The 23,014-nt window shown below is 48.9% G+C and overlaps 1 protein-coding gene and 1 long non-coding RNA gene across 50 annotated transcripts in view; one reads left to right on the top strand and one right to left on the bottom strand.

Annotated features, from left to right (window-relative positions):
- ZMYND8 (zinc finger MYND-type containing 8) overlaps positions 1–23,014 on the bottom strand; it is a 152,730-nt gene that overhangs the window by 82,405 nt on the left and 47,311 nt on the right. For 44 of the 49 annotated variants that reach the window (XM_086331551.1, XM_086331523.1, XM_086331533.1 and 41 more), the window contains one exon: positions 2,943–3,091. In XM_086331551.1, coding sequence (XP_086187677.1) covers positions 2,943–3,091 — 149 coding nt within the window. Of the gene's footprint in view, positions 1–2,942; positions 3,092–11,201; positions 13,341–23,014 lie in introns of those variants that run through there. The other 5 variants (XM_086331524.1, XM_086331539.1, XM_086331553.1 and 2 more) reach the window with 1 other exon arrangement.
- On the top strand, positions 15,411–17,046 carry LOC147360069 (uncharacterized). Its single transcript, XR_015138948.1, has 3 exons — positions 15,411–15,716; positions 16,192–16,425; positions 16,757–17,046. It is a non-coding gene; the product is annotated as an uncharacterized LOC147360069 (long non-coding RNA).

The raw sequence follows: 23,014 nt of genomic DNA, 5'->3' as shown, positions 1-23,014 counted from the left end.
TTAAAGGATTTAAGTTACCCTTAGGAAAACAGACTGTGCTCAAGGGAAGCTGCCTCGAGGGAAGGTTTGCATAGTTTATGCAAACACTATAAACTAGAGTGAATTATGGGGTCAAGGGTCAGGAATTTCTTTTCTTTACAGTTCAGGCTATTTCTCTGTTGCCAACTCCTGGCAGTTCAGCCCCAGGGAGTTTTAGATGTGAAAAACAAAAACCTACAATCAACCTTAGAATGTTCCTTCCCAGTTCAAACCCCCATTTTACCAGGATGGGAAAGCAACGGACAAGGTCACCCAGTGGGTTTCCCAGATGCAGTGGGGCAGGAAGGAGTCTGGACGACACGTCTGGACCCCTTCTCCTCCAGAGACACGGCTCCGTAAACTCTCTCATCACTATGGAAGATGACCCATTCTGCAGATGTATAGTCACGCCCTGTGTCTGGCCATCCCTGCTGCTCGGCTCCACATGCACAGTGCCTTCTGTATTCATGAGCTCCCCCTGCGTCAAGCTCTGGGGTGACAGCAGCCACTGGCCACTTTCTGGCCACAGATTTACAAATACACCATTGTGGTCATGAGGTTTAAGTGTTAAGAGGACCCGTGGATGAGGAAGGGGGAAAAGAAAACCTGTGAATTGCCTAAGTTGGTCAGATTCTAGGAAGAGAGATGTGAGCCAATTTTTTTTTGTTTTAATTTTTTTTTTTTAATGTGAGCCAATTCTTAAAGGACAGAAGGAAGTCACTGAGAGCACACACACAGAGAACCACTAGGAGACTCTCTCTCCCCAGAGAGGACAATATCTGCTTCATGACTTTACTGATAACTGGTAAAAGAGGGCTTGCCTTAAATTAAGATTTGAGGATTATTTATAGCCTTTATGTTTCTTAGTCTTCAAGCCCAACAGCTATGGGATGGCTAATGGTGACGGGGGGCAGGGGACCGGGGCTGGGGTTGGGGCAGCAGCTTCAAGCCAGACAGGCAGACCTAAGCTTCTTGCTATCAGGCCTTGGGGAAGTAACTTAACCTCTCTGCCAGTAAAACAGAGACGACTATACCCTTCCTCACAGCATCATTACAAACATTTACACAAAAAAAGGCTTATGAAAGGACAGGCACATTGCAAGTTCTGCTTTTAGTATTAGTCTCACCAACACTATTACTGAGCCACCATAGCTCACTTGGTAAAGAATCCACCTGCAATGCAGGAGACCCCGGTTCGATTCCTGGGTTGGGAAGGTCCCCTGGAGAAGGGACAGCTACCCACTCCAGTATTCTTGGTCTTCCCTGGTGGCTCAGCTGGTAAAGAATCCACCCACAATGCGGGAGACCTGGGTTCGATCCCTGGCTTGGGAAGATCCCCTAGAGAAGGGAAAGGCTATATCCACTCCAGTATTCTGGCCTGGAAGATTCAGGACTGTACAGTCCATGGGATCACAAAGAGTCGGACATGACTATCACTTTCACTCACTTTTCCAACACTGTTAATGATCTTTCAAATTGCAATCTGAAATGATCTTTTCAAATGCTCTTGATCAAGATCTTGAAATGATCAAGATCACTGAAAAGATCATTGAAATCATCTTTTCAAATTGCAAAAACTTATTTAGAAGCTATCAGTTTCTCCTGTGACGGGAGTTTCAACTCATTAAACCTGGGCTGACCAACATGGCAGCTATAAACCAGAGGTGGCCATGTAAATTTAAATTCAATTAAAAATTCAGTTGCTCAGGCACAGCTGCCACTTTTACAAGTGCTGTGGCCACACGTGGCTTGTGGCTATCACACTGAACAGCACAGGCCTGGAACATTTCCAAAGCTATTTAATTATTTCACAGATAGTCTGTGTGATTATTTCACTTAGTGTAGACTCTCGCTTAACTTTTATTATTTATGTCATTTAGCTCAATTCCTCTTCACAACAGCCCTGCGAGTTTGGTAGCAGTAAGATCATTATTCTCATTTCAGAAAATGGGAAAATGAAGCTCAAAGAGGTTAACCTGCCCACAGCCACAGGGCAGCAGCCGCGCTGGCATTTCACTGTGTAATTTGGAGAGAAAATAGATTCGTGCCCAGAAACGGCCCCTCTCAGAGTCCCGGGCGTTTAACCATTGCTGGGTTCCTTCCCGTGAAAGCAACAATCTTATTTTATTCGACCTCAAATCCCCAGGGCCCACTTCCACATCCATAATCTGCACAAATGTGTGAATACATCCCAAGGAATCTCCTCTAAAATGGTTATCAGGAAACCGGGCATCCTGCTTGCTCCACGCTAGGAGACTCGACCTCATGGACCACGAAAGCACCTCTCATCTTTTTAAATCAGAAGAGTAGCTAGTTTGCAGCACAGAATTTTAGAGCTAGAAGGTCCCCGAGATAAGATATAAGATGGCGAATCGATGTTTGCATCGAGGATGGGGTCTGCCAGGGACCGGGCACTCTGAGAAGAGATGGGGACCAATTACCCAAGTCGCAGTGGGCAGTGGGTTGGGAGGGCGGCTGTCTCTCACCACAGTCCTAAACCCATTCTTTTACAGATGAGAAAATTGACACCAGAAGGGAGCACAGGCCTCAGCCATACCACCCCCTCCAGGCAGAACTCTACACTGTCCTACCAGCCCAGCCTAGCAGGGTAACATCCTCAGGCCACGAGGGCAAACAGTGCCAACATGAGAAAAAAAGAAATCCAAGGAATATCCCCAAATCCTAGAGCATGGTATCTCTATCTTATCTGGGTCACTGCCCTGTCCCCACAAAGAGATCTGAAAAGCCACTGGGAATTTCTCCCCAGGCCCATTTTGAGCTCCTCTTGCTGTCCCATGCAAATGACAGCCGGAGCAAGGCAGCTTCCTAAATGCCAAGCAGCCGGGCAGTTAGAGAAACAACAGCCTGTGTCCGCAGCCCCGCCCCACCCTCTAGAGTGCGGACGCCATTCCTGGGCCTCTTACCTGCTCCTTATTGTTATTGTTCAGTAAGCCGGGTTTCTTTTTCTTTTTAATGGGACTTGTGGATGTGTCCTGTGGCGAGTGGCCATTGGAGGAATGAGGAGGGCTGGGGAACTTTCTTTTCTGGGCTGTTCTCTCTGTGGAGCCAGGATCTGAAAGAGACACACAGGATCACGTATTTTAACGGTCAGGACTAGGCCCCGCAGGAAGCGGGGTGTGGAGAACACACTCATTTTGTCCCCAAACTTAATGCTATCTTATTGATCCTCCTAGAATATACTTACCCCGCTGTCTTCATTACATGTCTCAAAGAGGTAAGACGGTCTTTCTTTTGCATATATAACATTTCTGTGAAATTTGTAATTTATGGCCAAAATAAAAAAATTGAGAAACTTCACATAATACCCTAGATTTGGGGCTTCTATTAAAAAAAAAAAAAAATCAGAGCCTGCAGGGCCTTATACAACCAGATCGAGCTGAATATTTGCCAGCCAGTTTTTAGAAGGGAATATGCCCTCTATTTTGCCCAAATCCCCACCATTCCCTTTGCTGATAAAGGTCCGTCTAGTCAAAGTTATGGTTTTCCAGTAGTCATTCATGGCTGTGAGAGTTGGACCATAAAGAAGGCTGAATGCCAAAGAATTGACGCTTTCGAACTGTAGTGTTGGTGAAGACTCTTGAGAGTTTCTTGGACTGCAAGGAGATCAAACCAGTCAATCCTAAAGGAAATCAAACCTGAACAGTCATTGGAAGGACTGATGCTGAAGCTCCAATACTTTGGCCACCTGATGCAGAGAGCCAACTCATTGGAAAAGACCCTGATGCTGGGAAAGACTGAAGGTGAAAGGAGAAGGGGGCAGCAGAGGATGAGATGGTTGGATGGCATCACTGACCCAATGGACATGAATTTGGGAGACAGTGAAGGACAGGGAAGCCGGATGTGCTGCAGTCCATGGGGTCAAAAACAGTCAGACATGACTTAGCAACTGAACAAGAACCACCACCAGCCTTCCCTACTGTCTCCCTGTTGACCAGGTCATGAACCAGCAGCCATGAGCTGTCACACACCCAAGAAAAGAAAGAAAGTGAAGTCGCTCAGTTGTGCCCGACTCTTTGCAACCCCATGGACTATAGCCTACCAGGCTCCTCTGTCCATGGAATTTTCCAGGCAAGAGTACTGGAGTGGGTTGCCATTTCCTTCTCCAGGGTATCTTCCCGACCCAGGGATCGAACCCAGGTCTCCCGCAGTACAGGTAGACGCTTTACCGTCTGAGCTACCAGAGTCACAAACTCAAGGCTGATGGCAAAAGCAGGAAACCATGAGAGACAGGCCAAGAAAAGAAGGCCACATACTTTTAAGAAAATGAAGGCAAACATAACTCGTGGTAGAAGACAAATATTTATTCACATTTATCAGATTAACAAAGTATAACTATGTAAAAATATATATATATATACCCCACCCACCAGAGTTCCCGTGACCCAATCACCAGTAGATAACGTGTTTGTGACTATCCTCCAGAGATCAACAGAGAGCTGCATTCTCACCCGCGTCTCATCTGAAAAATACGAACGCCACCCTCGACAATCCGTTTCTATTTTTATTCTCCCCATACCTCATTTAAACACAAGCATTCACACAACCATCCTATCTTCACCTGCAAAGATCTGAATCCGTTTCATGCCTGATGGCTCTCCCACTAGCTGACAGAGGCCTGAGCCCCTGCTATGCTTGAGGAATGAAAACTCCAGGGACCAGAGGAGCACAGGACTGTGCCAAGAGCACAGGTGGCAGAATGGGATACAGAGTTCAGAAAGATGACTATCTGCGAAGATGGCCTGATGACGTTCCCCAGTTCCAGGGTTAACTCTCGGGCAAGTCCCAGCATGCGGGCTCTGCTGTGTGTGACCAGCCTGTGTCTGGGATGGTGGCCAGAGCTGTTGGGGCAGATCACCAGGGTCCAAGGGCTGGAGCACCCTCCAGCATGCTTCAGACAATGGACCACTTTTGCAAAATCCAATCCACACCAGGGAGTTCTCTCTGCTCACCAGGCAGGCTGCAGGAAAATCCTGAACAAACGTTTGGAGTGCTGCACTGAGACCAGCCCCGAGAGGAAATTAAATGCTAACCACAGGCACCTTGAGGGAGAAGAGACCTCAGAGTCAAGGGGCCACCCCACAGACATCAAAACAGCGGCCTGGAGAGCCCAAAGGGATGGCTCAGAGGCACACAACAGCTAGTTAGTGGGGAAATGCACTAAAAAGATGTAGCCTAGGACTGGCAAGTTTCCCCGGAGACAACCTCCTCTCATTCCCACAGGGATCCTCACCCCACATCACCATCATACGTGAAAATGCACACGTTCTCCAGAGGGTCTCTGACCTAACAATCTCCTCCTAGAAACATTCTACAGGCCTGGTCACAGGGCAGCAAAGCATATACAAGATGATTCAACTGCAGCACTTGGTGTTACAGCTAAGACTAGAAAGGACTTCCGTGTCCACAAACTGGGAGTTGGCCTGAACATACAGTGGGATACAGCCATGAAGAAGAACAAATCACCTTGAGACAAACTGACGTGTGATAATCTCCAAGCTTCTGGGTCAGGTTAAACAGCATGAAAATACCAATGACGCTCTCCACAGAACTAAACAAATGACAATTTTAAAATCTGTATAGGAACACAAAGACCCTGAATAGCCAAAACAATCTTGAGAAAGAAGAACAGAGCTGGAGGAATCACACTCTCTGACTTCAGACTATATTATTTAATACAAAGCTACACTCATCACAACACTTTGGTACTGGCATAAAAACAAGACACGAAGATCAATGCAACAAGACAGAGAGCCCAAAAATAAACCCACACACTTATGGTCGATCTATGACAAAGGAGGCAAGAATATACAATGGAGAAAAGACAGTCTCTTCAATAAGTGGTACTGGGAAAACTGCACAGCTACATGTAGAATAAAATTAGAACATTCTCTAACACCATGTACAAAAAAGCAATGCATGTCTAGCACCAATAATAGACCAAAAGACACAGCCCAAAAAAGATGGGTTGGTTTGGGTTAGCTTGGTTTTTTTCGGGTTTTTTTTTTTTTCTTCTCCTCCATTTTGTTTGGGTTTTTTGTTTCTTTTTGAAAAAGATGTTTTCATATATATTCATATTTACATAAGCCTAAAATACTCCTAGTTGAACACAGAAGCGTAAGTTCTTAATGGGGACCGGAGGTTGCCTCAGGGGAGGAGAATCTGCAAGGAGTGGACGCAGGACTTCTTTCTTCTTTCCGCTGTGTATCCTGCTGTACTTGACCATGTTCCTGAACTACTTTAACAAAATAAGGAAAAATAAAAAGGAAGTATTTAGAAGGTACAGTGTCATATTTAAAAAAAAAAAAACAGTAGGTGCAAACCAAAGCCAGTAATGAGCAAATGACAGAGGCCTGACTCAGGATAAAAAAATGTGACCAGATGTACAAGCTTAGGGTTGATCTGTGCGGGCCTACAGACCCCAGGAAGGAGCTTGAAATTTGTTCTGTGTGCATCTAATAAATCCAAATAACCCCATTTATGTATCAGAGGACAGGTGTTTAACAAAACCATTTTGGGGGCTCAAAGGAGATGTGTCCCAGAAGAACCGGTACCCAGGCCAGGCAAAACTGAAAGCCACTGGGCCAAGGTGCTGCTTCTGTACATATTGTTCCCTTAGCGTACAAAGTTTGAAGGAGGAGAGCACTGGAGCAAAGTCAGGCCAGTGGAAAGCTAGGAAAATGTTTGGGGAAAAAACAAATAACCACTGACTCCTGAACAACAGGGGTTGAGCCCGCAGCCACCACCACAGCTGAAAATCCACATACTGCTATCTCTGCCTCAAAAACAAAGGAATGGGTAAAGGACTCACCAAAAAGCAGGAAGCTGAAGCAATCTGGATAGAATCAGGACTCAAGCCCTGGTTTTTTGTGATTCCACATACTGTGATCTGTAATTGAACACAAACTTTTCCCCGCACTTAAAAATTGGTAAAATGAAAGTGCGTGCGTGCTCACTCAGTTGCGTCCGACTCTTTGTGACCCCCATGGACTGCAGCCTGCCAGGCTCCTCTGTCCATGGGATTTCCCAGGCAAGAAAATTGGAGTGCGTCGCCATTTCCTACTCCGGGGGATCTTCCTGACCCAGGGATTCAACCTGTGTGGCCTGCATTGGCAGGCTGATTCTTTATCACTGAGCCACCCGGGAAGCCCAAAATGAAAAGACAAGTATGCTATGTATTGGAAAAAAAATCCACGTGTAAGTGGATCAGAGTAGATTCAACACGTGTTCTTCCAGAGTCAAGTTTAGTGTATCGATGTTTCTCAATGGAGTACTAGTGGATTTTGGAAAGGATGGCCCCTCCTCGTTGCAAGGACAACCCCAGCCCCCTCATACCCGCTGCCATTGATGGTTCCAAACACTGTGACAAACAAAAGCACCCCAAATACTTCCTGAACCCTCCCAGGAGTGGTACCAGCCTCCTGGAGCACCTCAGAGCTAGAGTATGGGGCACAGTGAATGGAACCCATAGCCCAGCCCACGCCTGGTCAACCTCTGGGGCCAGAAATGGCTCCAGCTCCTCCCTGAGCCATCTAAATCATCCGCCTGTGGCTGAGATCTCCTAGGACAATGGTTCCCCATCCAAGTGTTGTCCCCACACTAGCTGCAGCATCACCTATGAATTTGCCGGAAATGCATGTTCTCAGGCTCCATGTCAGATCTACAGAATCAGAAATTGGAGCAAGGCCCAGCAATCTGGGGTATAAGCAGGCTTCTGGAGGATTACGGAGAAGGCTAATTTGAGATGCTCTCGCCTGTGTGTTTAGGAGACAGAGTCTGAGTTCTCCAGTCTCAGGAATTGCCTTGCCTTCCTCATCGCCATCTAGAGGGTTGGTTCAGGACCCCAGGAAACAGAAGCCAGGAATGAGGCAAGGAGAAAGAATTGAAACAGCTGAACAACTCTGCCTCCTTCTCAGGGCCTCGGGGACACATCTGTAAAATGGGAGGAAAGGTAAGGAAAGGGACCAGACCAGTTCTTACCTGGAGTCCATGAAAGTGCCTCAAGGCCCCATGAGCTGCCTGCCACAGTTCTATATGTGGATGCAACTTCCTGAGAAAGGGGGCCTGAGCCTATTTCACCTTTTTAAAGGTGAATCGACTCTAAAGATCAAAAAGCTACAGGACCAGAGGATCCTAAAGTCTTTTAACTTTGAAATTCTTTAATGATACATGAAAGAGCAGGATGGGGCGGGAGTCACTAGAAATGAATATACTCATAAGCCATTGAGAGTGGAGGAAACAGTTTTCCCCAAGGCCACCGGGAAATAAAAGGGCAGGAGGGTATAACTCAGTGAGAGGAGGGGGTCTGACCCAAGGCTGCCCACACCCAAGAGGATCCTCAACCTTCTAGTCTGAGCAAAACAGAAGAAAATCCCCAGTTCTGTTCCCGGTTACACATACAGCAACTCGCTCCAGAGTTAAGGTGAGTATCTGTACAGTGGCTGTATCCAAGAGGATACAAGAAATTTAATAGAATCCAAACAACAGACACATCTGTCAACAGCAGAGGCTCTCACTGAAGCCTCTTAGGGAGAAAAACTGAAAAATGCCTGTTGGATTCAGTGTCCTTCTGAGATACGAGACAGCAGGCCGGCAGCATTCTGACTACCAGCCTACCCACTCCAGTGGAGGCCAGGCCTCTGCTGGTGATAGAATGGTGGGTGGGAACCTTGCTGTAGTCATGGTAACAAAGCTGCCTTGAAGACCATTTCCAGAAAGCTGAGTCAAAGGTTTTTGTTTTTTTTTTTTCCCTTTTTGATGATTTAATTCTGACAGGGACATATTTCTAAATGCATTTCATGTATAAATTTGGAACGATGATGACACACACCCACTGTGCACCGAATCACCAGGGAAATGGTTCACCCTTGATCTGAGAGACCTTCCTGGCCGAGTGGCAGGACCTGAGATGCTCTGGGCCTGGCCCACACCCACTCCCCCAAAGTCAGTCTGGTTCTGAAGGAGTTAACATGGGCAAGAGAGCAGAGCAGAGAAGAAAAGGCCAGGAGCTGTGACTCAGGAAAACAGCTTGGCATGGAGCAGGAAGCAGAATTTCCCCTCCTGTGACATTTCGCTGAAATCTTAATAATATGGCAAGTCTCCTGGGTATTAGGAGCCAGGCTTGTGATGCCATCCTCCCCGAACCCGTGTCTTGTGAAAGGCCAGAAATAATCCCACTCAGCCCTTCCTAGATGTCCCTTGACACAAGGGACGCCCTCCTCCCAGATAACGCACCCACAGGTAGCAACAGCTAAGATGCGCTTGTATTGCACACAATGCACCAAGCCCTGTTCAAAATGCCTCCCGTGTCCTTCCCTCTAAGTCACCGGCCCAAGAGCACACAAGCGGCCAGGCTGGGATTCAAGCCCAGGCAGCAGAACTCCAAGGCCCACGGGTTGGGCCTCACCCCAGGGAGAGAGGCTTGCCTCAGGTCTGTTGCCCGAAAACGTCCTAATTCAGGGTCTTTGCGTTCAACAGCACACACTCCTTTTGCTCTGATCACGCGGAATGTGGGGGTTGCGGTGCTCCAGGAACCAGAAGGAAGATGGAAAATTGTGACCGTGTCACTTGCAACGATGCACAGTACTGAAGCACATCCCACCTCCCAACCCTCACAGGTGGCACCACAGCCTGGCTGGCATCACAAAACAGGCCAGTGGGGAGTGGCGCTCCACAGCCATCTCCCTTCCCCCAACACTCCTCCCCAGTGTCCATCCATCCATCCATCCAGGCACCCCTGCCCCCACCCACATCCGGCACCTGAGTCACAGCTCCCCCGCCCTTCTCCAGAGTCCAGGAAATGACACACCAATTACAGGGAATTGTCTCCTCCAGAGAGGGAAGGGGCCCCAGCCGAAGGCCAGGCGCTTCCTGGGGAGGACCAGCCCAGTAGTGTGTTTTTATGGGTGTTAAATTTCCCTGATGCTGTCAATGGCGGGGCAGCTGGGGGGGGGGGCTGAATGAAACAGGCCTGGACCAGCACCGAAGGCCACAGAGGTGGGGTGACCCACCATCAGCTGGCTGGAGATGGACAGTCTCAGGCAAACCCGTACAAGCTGGTCACCCTACACTGAAGTCAGGCCGGGCGGCACAGGATACAGAGCGGTCAGGACACGTGAGAGTGCAGCGTGGCTCTAAGCAAGTTCCTTAACCTCTCTGTGCCTCCACGCTTCCTTCCAGCAGATGGAGATGGCGGTACCCCACAGAGTAATCCACAGATTAAACAGAGTTAATTCATGAGATGCTCTTGGTGAGACAGAGAGGAAGCACTGGATAAACAGCAGCTAGTTCTTTTAAAAAGCAACACACATCCCCCTTCCTTCTCATCTTCCTCCTCTTCCATCCTTCTCCAAGAACAGAGTCGATTTCTCCGAGAAAGCATGCTAAATCAAGGCCACAAATTCTGTTACGGAAATACCAGCCTACATAGAAGGAGCCCAGGACGTGATGTCTCCACGTCCATCAGATCGTACAGAGTCCAGGTTTCCCCCTGCCACAGCGAAGGCAGGGGCAGGGGCAGACCGGAGGCCTGCGGAGGCTCAACCACGAAAGCAGGCGCCATGGCTGCCAGCCTTCATCGTGGCCTCCTTCCAGCATGACCACAGGCCGCTTTTTACCAGGAGCGGCAGAGCCCAGCGCGGCTCATCCTTTCCGAGCCTTTCCCAAAGACGCAGAGCAGGTACCCTAACAGACCTCCCTCCCCAGGAATCCTTCAGGCCCTCTCCAGCCAGTCATTACATCATAATGAAACAAAAGCCCGGAATTTCCTCCAGGCCCGGAGCAGAAAAGGAGAGGAATCTAGAGCAAAACGTGGGGGCAGGGAGGGGACAACGGTTCTCTTGCCACGGACCAGGTCCCAGCCACGAGGAACGAGTGAGTGACCGAAACGCTCAGGTGAACAGTCTGTGGACCAGGGACCCACAAAAGCTGGAAGACACGGCCGCGACCTGGGCCTCCCAGGGAAAGGCCACCCTGGCCTAAGCCGGGCTCCTTTAAAGGTCTCCCGCATGTGACTGTGAACTTCCAGATCAGGGAAAGAAGGGCTGGAATGCAGATGAGGAAACGGGTCGTTCTCAACTTGGGGGACACGTCACTGGACCAGAATCTGGGTACCTCGGAGATCCAAGCGAGCGAGGGGCAGATAACCCTGCGAACGGGGCGCTTACCTGCCATTGAGAAAGCTCTGCCGTTCGGAGGGCCTAGCCTCTCTTTAAAAGAGAACAGAGGCTCACACACGGCACACATTCCTGCTTCCGGATGCTCAGCGGCCTCTCCCAGGGGGAGGAGGAAGCGGCAGGGCCGGCAGGCTAAGAGTCACTGCTTCCCAGGCCGGCCGGCGGGGCCGGGACAGCCTCGCCTCCCTGCAATCAGACAGCCCGAGGCCCACGACAGGCCTCTGTGTCCCCCAAGCTTGCAGGCTCTCATTTATCACCCTCAGCAGACAGGGGCTCGGCTGAGCTGAAAATCTTCAGTGCCAGCACCAGAGAGCCATTTATTTCGCTGATGTGAATAAACACAACAAATTGCATGGTTCTACTTGGCCCGACTGAGAATATCAGAAGGGAGGTGGGGGTGGGGGAAATGAAAGTTGGGGTGGCTTGCATTTTGAAGGTGGGTTTTTTTTTTTCAATAATTGTTTCCAATTTAGTTCTGATGCGCCTCTCCCAGAAATGAGAAAACCATCTTCCCACTGTACAGACTCAGTCTCCCTCTCCCCCACCCTCCTCCCTTTCCACCTCCCTCTCCACCTCCCTCTTTCTCCTCTCTCTCCCCCACCCAATAATGCAGAAGTGGTGATTAATGGGCACATTCATATGTAAAAGATGAACTTCCAAACTCTCACGGCCAGACAGAGAGAAGGCTTCCAACAAGGGAAGGAGAAGAGGCTGATTTACAAATGAATTCCCTGTTTAGCCTTCAATATCTAGAGGCAATGGAAACCAAGTAGCCCTTTCTCCTTCCCCCACCCCGCCTCCCCCAATCCCAGCTGGGATGAAGCCTCTGGAAAAAACGACAACATCTCAACAGGAATTTCCTGGTTCCCGAATGCCAAGCTCTTTCAGGCTTTACAGAGCGAAGGCAGGGCCCAACTCCCTAAGAAAAAAAACCGCTGTGCCCCACCCACCCCCCTCAGCAGGTCTAGGCCCAGAAGGCTGGCAATCCAACGCGTGTACACAGACGAGGCCTTTAAAGACCCGCCAGACTGCCACAGAGAAAATGTGGAGGAACCAGTCGCCCCCAGCCTTTACAGCGCAGCTGGCCGAGGAGCAAGGTCGCAGGAGGAGTTGGTCCCGGCGCCCCGAGCCCGTGTGCATTATTTATCCGGGCGGCAGGGACTCGGCTCAGGTTCTGGAAAGCTCAGGTGCTGGTGGGTGGCTTTCAAACTGCAATGGGGAACTGCAGCATCAGAAGGCCAGTTCGGAAACAAAAAGACTGCCAGCCGCCAGCTGAAGTAGCAAAGTGGGCTGGAAACGAAAGGGGCCACAGGGAAGGGGGTGGGCAGATGAAGGAAGAGGTGCTGCCCCCGGTGGTAACCAGGCAACGTTCCCCACCCACCCTGGGCGGGGTCTGGCCTCTCTATAAGTCGCCTTTATGAAGACAAAGAAAATTTTCTAGAAGACACCAGAGAAGAAGGGACAGGCCCTCTAGTCACCTCAGTGCCTCTTTTCTTTTTTTTTGGAGGAAGCAAAGATGTTAGGCCCAGAATGTCACTCAAATTACCCCGGTCAAAAGGACGCCCTAACATCACCCGGATATGGAGGCCCCCAGGCTTAAGCGTGTACAGAAGCATGGATTAGCACAGCCCCTACAACACGCCGTAAGAGGAAAGTCAAAGATGGGCAGTAACTCCAATGTCATCCATAGGGGACTGACGCGCCGTCATGAAATAGGGAAGGAAGCACGTCTTTGTGTACTGGCGTGGGGCAAAATCCAAATGCAAAAAGGCCAGAGATAGAACCTGGGTGAAAGAAATAGGAGCTGCGTGGGCTCCGGGTTTGCAAAGGCCTGGAGGAACACCCAGGAAAATCAGCCAGCACGGAACTCCTCTTTGAATGCTTTCTGATCCCAGTCACGTATTTAACTATTTAAGGTATTTTTAAATGGCCATGGGGAGAAATGGATGAGAACAAGATTTATGGGGCTCCCAGTACATGCCAGGGACCACGTCTGCACCCCACCCCCCGCACGCAGGAGGAATTCAGAACATCTCCCACACCCCACCACCCTCTCCCTACCCTGGCATTAATGAGGAGCTGCTCTTAAGGGGCTCAGGTGTCTGAAACAGTGAAAAACTGGTTCTCAACCCGTTCCCCTCAGGGGACACTTGGCAATGTCTGGAGACACTTCTGGCTGTCACAACCAGGCAAAGAGGGGGTTGCTACCTGGACTCTGCGTCCAGGGGTGCTGCTCAACACCCCACCGTGCTCAGGTCAACTCCCATCCCAGTGAATGATGGGGAACAGGACATGTCAACAGCCCCCGATGTTGAGAAAATCCCTGGCAGTAAAGAAACTTCCAGGGAGTTGCCAGGCAGGTCTAACTCTGTGTCAATACACCACCCACGAAGGTTTCTGCAGCCATTAAGAAGGAAAATGATGCCTTATGTTTCACCTGGCGGCCCTGACTTCAGATTTCAAAGAGAAGAAAACAATGGGATCAGTCAGTCAACAGAGAGTCACTGAGAAACTCCTAGACATCTGGGCTCCCTGAGAAACCACCCAGGGAAGGGCCCTGCCCCGCTGGGAGGACAGCCAGAGACAAACAGTACTAACAGCTCCCGACACAAGTGTGAACCGACTGACTCCCCACTGCAGCTCTAGGAGGCAGTGGGGCCAGAGACTCCCCCCGTTTTACTGATGAGGAAACTGTGGCCCAGAGAAAAGCAAGCCCGTGAGGAAGTGACTAATAAATAATGGATACAGAATATATTCCACCTAGAAATACTGAATGAGAAACTGATTGCAGATGGACAAAAAGCTGAGCAGGACAAATACCGGGAATTTGTGAATAACACACTGGGGAGAGAGTATAACCAGGACAGGATCTCTGCGCTTTCTTTCTCAAACTTGGCGCGTGTGAGTCACAGCTGATATTTATTAAGAAGCTACTTTACAAATCCTCCCCCAGATCCCATGAGGTAAGGATGGTTTTTGTTTGGACTTTCTGCTTTGGTTCTTGGCCGTACCACATGGCGTTTGGAACTTCCCCGACCAGGGATCAAACCTGCGCCCTGCAGTTAAAGCACAGAATCTTAAACCAACGGAGTACCAGCAAAGTCCAACGATGATGGTTTTGTACCCATTTCATCGGTGAGAGGTGAAATCACCTGTGCCTTAAGGCACGCAGGTCAAAGCAGCAGGCTGGGGCTCCATCATAGCTGGGTCCCACTCCAAAGACAACACCCCCTCCCCCAAATCAGTCAGCTGACTTTCCTGAAGTCCAGGGTGCCACCTTGTAATTCTCTATCACTACGGGCATGTTTACCAGGGGGGATTCCCTGCTAGCTCAGCTAGTAAAAAAAAATCCGCCTGCAATGCAGGTGACCCCGGTTCAATTTCTGGGTCAGAAAGATCCCCTAGAGAAGGGAATGGTTACCCACTCCAGTATTTTGGCCTGGAAAATTCCATGGACTATCACAAAGAGTCAGACACAACTGAGCGACTTTCACACACAAGGGCATGTTTGATGCCAGCCATCGTCAACACAACACTGTTGTTCAGCACGTGGACTTTGGAGCCACACCCCACCAGGTCTAAATCCGAGCCCTTTCACCAAGTCCTTCGGCAAGTGACTTAACCTCTGTGCCTAGTCAACCCAGCTGTTAACTGTTAAAGACTCTTCCTTCAAGGACTGTTAGGAATAAAAGAGGTCTTGTGAGCACAGTGAACAGCTCAAAACACCACCAGTTATTACTGGTAGGTAACCTCGGTGCCAGAGCAAAGACATAAACCCAGAAATTTCAAACCAGTTTCCCCCAATCATTTTGCCTCTTCACCTTGATTTGCCCCCCAATGAGGCCTTCCCAGCCTGTTCCTGAAAAGGGTTCACTGATGGGAAATACCAGACTTTCATAGTAAGTCCTCCCAGGCTGGCACAAGTTCAACCAAGCCAGCTTCAAATCTCCTCAGGGCTCAGGATTTCCTCCCAGATCAAAGAAGAAGCACCAGGTTGGTGGCCCACAGACCCAGCCCGGCCGTGACCTTCCACCCTAGGATGCCTCCTAACGCCCTCTCCTCCCTACTCAAGTGAGACTCAGGAAGCCTGGGAGAGCGCTGGCCTCAGAATCCTAGTAATCCTCAACATGCGTGAAGAATGCCAGACCTGGCAGGGTTAGGATGGAGGCATGGAAGTGCCTACGTGGTGTCTGGCACACAGCAAGTGCTCTGCAGAGAGCTGTTCCTCCCCTTCCCACCCTCCTCCTGCCGTTCCCGTTTGGCCCGCCCTTCACAGTGGCCACCATCTTGATCCCAGCCCTGGGACTATTCACTTGCCCTTGCCAGCAGCCTTCTTCAAACCTAAAGGAAATAAGCCGTCCCCTACTTAAAACCCACTGCCAAGGGGCTTCCTGCAGACGCCCAGCATCTTATCAGGACTCACCACGCCCGCAGGGATCGGCCATGCCCATCCACCTTTCTTTTACTCAATGATAACCACAAACAGCTTATTTTATGGCTCAGCTGGTAAAGAATCTGCCTGCAATGCGGGAGACCTGGGTTCGATCCCTGGGTTGGGAAGATCCCCTGGAGGAGGGAAAGGCTACTCCACTCCAGAATTCTGGCCTGGAGGGTCGCAAAGAGTCGGACACGACTGAGCAACTTTCACTTTTAACCACAAACAGCCCCGAAGGAGCCATCTCATTTGTCCTGGCTGATTCTTCCACCTGGCACGTTCTATGCCCAATCTTCCCACAGTTGGCAACTTCTACTTTTGACCTCAATAGTCACCTCCCCAGAGAAGCCTTCCCTTACCAACCCAGTCTCCGTGGCTTCTTCTATCATCTTAAAATAGTTTCCGCCCCCACAGCCCGCCCCTTCACTGAAGTCATCTCTAGCTGGAAATTATCAAAACATTCTCTTTTTTACTGATTCGCTAGCTTATTGTGTCTCCTCCAGAATGAGAACTCAATCTCAGTTTTTCTGTGTTTCTTTGCTGTAGCTCAATGACTGACACCCAATGTGGCTCAGAGGCAGTCCCCAAACACACTGGACCAGCTAAATGAAGTGTGATCACAGCAAACTCCAGTTTTTCTTCCCAGGTCTAAGCATTTGTCCCGGGAAACCAAGACGGCCAGAGGGTCTTGGTGAAGCGGGCAGGGAGGATTACACAAAAGGGAGCCTGGCCATTCCAGGGTCTGAAAGAAACTGAAGGAGGAAATTCCCTTTTCAACAGGTACTCGGCTATTCTCGCTTCTGGCCTAAAGAGCCCATTTTCCCCAAAGGAGGAGATTAAGTGAGGATTTATATCTTGAACGTGATGGGGCCTAGCAGCTAAATGCAATTACAGAGAAACCAAAGGCGGAAAACTCAGAAGGGTTTTCTCTGGCCACTCATTTCCTAACTCCCTCCATTCTTCTTGGGGAGAGCTATTGTTTCAGAAAGATTTAGTGTTAGAAAAGAATGACTTTCTCCAGGGAAAACACACTCCCAACTGGGAGACTCCCCACTGTGATGATCGTTTACCACACCTCTTAACCCAGATTCTTCTCCCTTTTTCTTATCAGACCTTTTTAAGGCCACCGAGGTTCTCTTTTCCATGCCTCCCTGAAGGCTTGCCTGGACTGTCCAGCATGGGCCTGCAAGACGAAAAAAGGGGCCCATCGCATGGGCACTCATCCATGGGAAGCCAGCAAGATGGGCTCGGCCTCAAAAAGGGGAGAGTAAAAAATGACTTCTCAAGTTCATCTTCCCTCCATCCCACTCAACAGGCATGCGACAAGAGAAATTAACTCTGCTCTCTTCTGTCTCCATCTTTGTTTCCCTGGGCTTCTCAGATAAAAGCATTTTCACCCGGCTTGAGGGGAGTCTCGATTTGAAAGATATTTGTCAAGTAACTCTCAGCAACTACTAATATGTCTGGTCTCAACCCAAGAAATAGCAGCCTGGTTTAAAAGATGGTCCCCATGTTCCTGTGTGGGTATGGGCGGTTACTAGAGGCTGGTTAAGAAGGTGAAGGGCAAAACCAGGTCAGTCTTACTAGGAAGAGGGCCCAAGTGACAGCTGATGAGATGAGCCAGTGGTCTAGAAGAGAAGCAATGGCCAGGAAATCATCTAAGCAAACTGACAGCCCTGGCCTGGGTGGGAGATGGCTCCACGGAAGGATTCCAGACTGCATTCAGCCCACCCCTCACAACTGTGTGATTCTTTAGTTGCTGATATTTAGAAATTGGGAAAAACTGATCTAGAAATCCAGATTACTAGCTCCTCTTTAAAAAAAGAAAATTAAGATCCAGCCACAAAAAGTCCCCATTTCCACATGGTACGATCCTCCAGGCTGCTTCCCCTACCCTTAGGATGGAACATGAAATTCCCCATTTGCCAAGGTTTCCATCATTCTTAACTGTCAAGATAATTAATCGTAACCTTGAAAATCCCTTTAAGGCAGAGCAGAGAAGGGCAAAGCAGGTAAATAGTAGGATAAGAGATAAAGGATGCTTTGCTAAAATGGCCAAGATCGAGACAATGCAAACCCAACGTGGTATACCTTTGTTTGTATTTTTCTAAGAGGAAGACAAAGGACAGATGAAAACATATCAAACTGTCAACGAGGTTACCTGGCAGAGGATTTCTGAGCTTTTTCTTTGTATACTTCAGCTTGTTGCCAGGAGATGAACTGACTTTATCATTTGAAAAAAATGCAGGGACTTGCCTGGAAGTGCAGTGGTTAAGACTCAGGTCTCCACTACAGTGGGTGCGGGTTCATCCCTGATCTAGGAATTAATATCCCACATGCTGCAAGGTGTGCTCAAAAAAAAAGATTAAAAAAAAGAGAAGAAAATCCAGGGCTTCCCTGGTAGTTCAGTGGTAAAGAATCCGCCTGCCAATGTGGGAGACACAGGTTCAATCCCTGCTCTGGGAGAATCCCACAAGCCACGGAGCAGCTAAGCCCATGCACAGCTATGAAGTTTGTGCTGTACAGCCTTGGACCTGCAGCTACTGAAGTCTGTGCATCTTAGAGCCCATGCTTCGCAACAAGAGAAGCCAACGCTCCACAGCGAGAAAGTAGCCCCTGCTCTCTGCAACCAGAGAGCAGCCTGCGCAGTAACAAAGACCCAGCTCAGCCAAAAGTAAATAAATAAAAATTTCTTTTTTAAAAAAAGCAAAGAAAATCCAATCAACCACTTTATTCCCTTAGTTTCTATTTCTTGCAAGAGAGTCTTCATTCAAAAAGCATTTATTGAGCAGCTACTACAAATCACTGGTTTAGTCACTAAGTCGTGTCCAACTCTTGTGACCCCATGCACTGTAGCCCGCCAGGCTCGTCTGTCCGTGGGATTCTCCAGGCAAGAATACTGGAGTGGGTTGCCATTTCCTTCTCCAGGGGATCTTCCCGACCCAGGAATTGAACCCAGGTCTCCCGCATTGCAGGCAGATTCTTTACCGACTGAGCCACGAGGGAAGCCAGGACTAGAAATCGCTAGCCCACATTAAAGAGGTAAGAAGACCTAGTCCCTGTTATCAGTTCAGGAGGAGACACAATGGGAAAAGAATGCAACAACAGAGGCTGAAGGCTGGGGAGACGGGGGCCCAGCACATCCTGGATTCTTTTTCCCCCAGCCAGTGCACCAAGATGCCAAAGAGCCTGGCAGAAAGGCAGTTCAGAGGGGCCTGGATAGCAAATACCAGTTGAGACGATGGGAAGATAGCTGTGTTCTTTCTTTGCGGATCTTTTCAAAAAACAGCAAGCCCAGGAGAATCTAATCAAGGGAAATTTAAGATACCGATAGAATTATTTTTTTAGCATGTTCTATGCTGAGCCAATCCGTAGCTAGATGTTTCCACCTACTACATCCAGCACGACATGTTAATGTATCGAGAGTTGTAATGCAGTGCCGTCCAACAGAACTTTCTATGGTGATGGCAACATTCCGTATCTGGGCTATCTACATATCTGGACAGCCTCTAGCCACGTGTGGTTACTGGGCACTTGCAATGTGCCTAGTCCAACTGAAAAAGGAATTTTTATTTCAATTAATATAAACTGAAACAGCCTCAGAGTAGCTACCTAATCAGACAAGCCTCGCTTTAGAGGCTCAAGCTGGTTTTAGAAAAGGCAGAGGAACCAGAGATCAAATTGCCAACATCTATTGGATCATGGAAAAAGCAAGAGAGTTCCAGAAAAACATCTATTTCTGCTTTATTGACTATGCCAAAGCCTTTGACTGTGTGGATCACAATAAACTGTGGAAAATTCTGAAAGACATGGGAATACCAGACCACCTGATCTGCCTCTTGAGAAACTTGTATGCAGGTCAGGAAGCAACAGTTCGAACTGGACATGAACAACAGACTGGTTCCAAATAGGAAAAGGAGTACGTCAAGGCTGTATATTGTCACCCTGTTTATTTAACTTATATGCAGAGTACATCATGAGAAACGCTGGACTGGAAGAAACACAAGCTGGAATCAAGATTGCCGGGAGAAATATCAATAACCTCAGATATGCAGATGACACCACCCTTATGGCAGAAAGTGAAGAGGAACTCAAAAGCCTCTTGATGAAAGTGAAAGAGGAGAGTGAACAAGTTGGCTTAAAGCTCAACATTCAGAAAACGAAGATCATGGCATCCGGTCCCATCATTTCATGGGAAATAGATGGGGAAACAGTGGAAACAGTGTCAGACTTTATTTTTCTGGGCTCCAAAATCACTGCAGATGGTGACAGCAGCCAAGAAATTAAAAGACACTTACTCCTTGAAAGGAAAGTTATGACCAACCTAGATAGCATATTGAAAAGCAGAGACATTACTTTGCCAACAAAGGTCTGTCCAGTCAAGGCTATGGTTTTTCCTGTGGTCATGTATGGATGTGAGAGTTGGACTGTGAAGAAAGCTGAGCACAGAAGAATTGATGCTTTTGAACTGTGTTGTTGGAGAAGACTCTTAAGAGTCCCTTGGACTGCAAGGAGATCCAACCAGTCCATTCTGAAGGAGATCAGCCCTGGGATTTCTTTGGAAGGAATGATGCTAAAGCTGAAACTCCAATACTTTGGCCACCTCATGTGAAGAGGTGACTCACTGGAAAAGACTCTGATGCTGGGAGGAATTGGGGGCAAGAGGAGAAGGGGACGACAGAGGATGAGATGGCTGGATGGCATCACTGACTCGATGGACGTGAGTCTGAGTGAACTCCGGGAGTTGGTAATGGACAAGGAGGCCTGGCGTGCTGCGGTTCACGGGGTCGAAGAGAGTCGGACATGACTGATCTGATCTGATCTGATCTGATACAACAGACAAGGGAGGAAGTTCAGCAGGCAAGCGGGATCCTTCAGAATCCTCCACCCATGCCTAAGGGAAGAATCTGGTAGTAGCCTTCAAAGCAAAATGATTTGGGGGCTAGAAATGTTTGTGGACTTGCCACCTTCAGCCTAGGTTGGAAATTTCTCAAACCCTCAGGATGTGTGAGAATGTCTGATCCGAGCAGATTACCATCCTGTCCTTTTCCTGGCCAATTTAGGGTACCTTCCAGGGTGATTTCTTTTTTCTTCACCACGCTTGCAGCTTGCAGGATCTTAGTTCCCTGACCTTGGATCGAACTTGTACCCTCGGGTAGTGAAACCATGAAATCTGAACCACTCGACAGACTGCTAGGGAATTTCCCCCGGGAAGGTTCCACAAGAGGGGAGCCTGGGTCCCCGAGGACGTGGAGAAGACAGGTCCCCAGGGAGAGCAGCCTGGAAGGATGAACAAAGGTACGACCCGGTGAGGAGCAGGAGGGAGCCGGCAGGCACTCAGGTTGGACAGGCTAAATAGGAGGGGCAAGTTCTGCAGGGACACTGACCAGAGTCCCAGAAAGCACAGATGGAGCAGGGCCTTGAATCTCGACTCAGGACTGGGGTCATCTTCTGGAGCCACCAGCAGCCCAAATTAGGCAAGCAAGACAATCGCACTTGTGTTTGGAAAAGGGCCCATTACAAGTGGGCTTAATACCTGGGGAAGGAAAGAAATCAGAGGGAAGGGGGCCATTTCAAAGAGCCCCATATCCCTGGGGGGAAAGACAGATAAGCCACCGATCATTTCAGAGAGAGAAGAAATTTGAGCTTAGGTAATTATTTCCAGGCGCGGAAGATGCTGGAAACAAAGCCACCCACTCTAGCTGAAAGGCTGCTTTTACTTCCTTCTCCAGGAGTTCTATCCACCTGGTAGACAAAGTCAAGTCATTCACTCATTCATTCAAGAGATATATTTATTGTGCTCCATCTGAAACAGGAACAAGTGGTGGTAAAACGGGCACCAGGGAAAATGAGATGCACGAAAACAAGAGGCAGGACCCACCCCCACCTGGAGCCGGAGCACCCAGGGCAGGTAGGATGTTGGGAGAAAAAAGAGCGGGGAGGACCTTCCTTCGGAGGATCTGAAAAGATCAGTGTGGCTGGAGTAGAGAGAAAGGGGCACACAGAGGCAGGAGGCTGGAAAGGCAGGCAAGGCTCACACACAAGGATATCAGGATTTTGCTCTTCATCCTAATACCAAGAAGCGAGCCCTTAAGACTTCAAAGCAGGAGGTGGTAGCTGAAAGAGAGGTTCCTTTTAGAAAGATCAGGAGGGTAGGGCAGATGAGAGATGGGAGCCCAATTAAAAGACTACTGCGAGGACTTTTCCGGTGGTCCAGTGGCCAAGACACCCCACTTCCAATGCATGAGGTGCAAGCTTGGGGGAACTAAGAGCCCACATGCTGCTGGGTGAAGCCAAAAAAAAAAAAAGACTAGTACAGTTCACTGGTGATAACCTGAAGAAGAGTGGTATGTACAATGTATTATTGTAAGAAAGCAACAAAAAAAAGGCAAAAGGATAGAAGAATCAAGGCTCAGTCCCATATCCTGGCCTAGCCAACTGGCAGAGTCCTGGCTTATTCACCATGGGGGAGAAGCAGGTGTTTTGTTGGGGGAGCAGGAGGGAAGATAGACAGTGAAATCAGTATGGGACATGTTGAGTTCGAGACGCCCATGACCAACAGGTCGGGCAGTCAGGTAGGCAGCTAGCCCTCTGCATCGTAACTCAAGAAACATCTAGGCTGGAAGTAAGATATTCATGAGTCATAAAGCTACAGATGTGGGCGAGATCACCCAGGGAAAGAACGTGCTGGGTAAGATGAGGAACCAAGCTTTCAGCGACGCCGTGGTGGGGAGAAGAGGAGGAGCCAGGGAAATCAGAGGAAAAGCACAAGAAGAGGCAGGTTCCAGGAGAAGAATGATCAGCAGTGTCCACTGCCTCTGCTAGGTCAGGGCACGAAGTGCTGACACCACCCCCTGGAGTCTACAGGAAGCCCGGCGGGAACTGCTAACATGCAGCGTCTCGGTGGATGCCACCACGGAGCTGGCAGCACAAAGCAGGAAGTAAGGAAACCAAGACCTAAGTACTGACATTCCTTTTACCAAATTTGGCTATGGAGAGGCCAGAAAAAGGAGAAACACTAATAGGAAGGATGCAGGGTCAAGAAAGGGAATGTGGGAAAGACCTGCGCGTGTTCAAAACTCTGTACATTACTCAAAAGGCTAAACACAGAGCTACCCTATGACCCCGTAACCACACTCCGAGGTCTACATCCAAGAGAAATGAAAACATACACCCACATAAAAACTCATCAACTAATGTTCACGGCTCCGTTCTTCATGACAGCCAAAAAAAAAAGAAACAACTCAAGTCCATCAACAGATAAATGGATAAACAGAATGTGACAACGGAATAATGTGGTGGAACATTATAAAGTCATAAAAAGGAGTCAAGGAGTGGGGTGAGGGGACTCGCTGGTGGTCCAGTGGCT

This window comes from Bos grunniens, chromosome 13 (genome assembly GCF_055505025.1).
Source record: "Bos grunniens cultivar Pamir isolate PY7600 chromosome 13, Bosgru_T2T1.0, whole genome shotgun sequence".
In the NCBI taxonomy this organism is placed as follows: domain Eukaryota; kingdom Metazoa; phylum Chordata; class Mammalia; order Artiodactyla; family Bovidae; genus Bos; species Bos grunniens.
The sequence above is the reverse complement of the archived record's forward strand: the minus strand, read 5'-3'. Positions and strand labels throughout refer to the sequence as shown.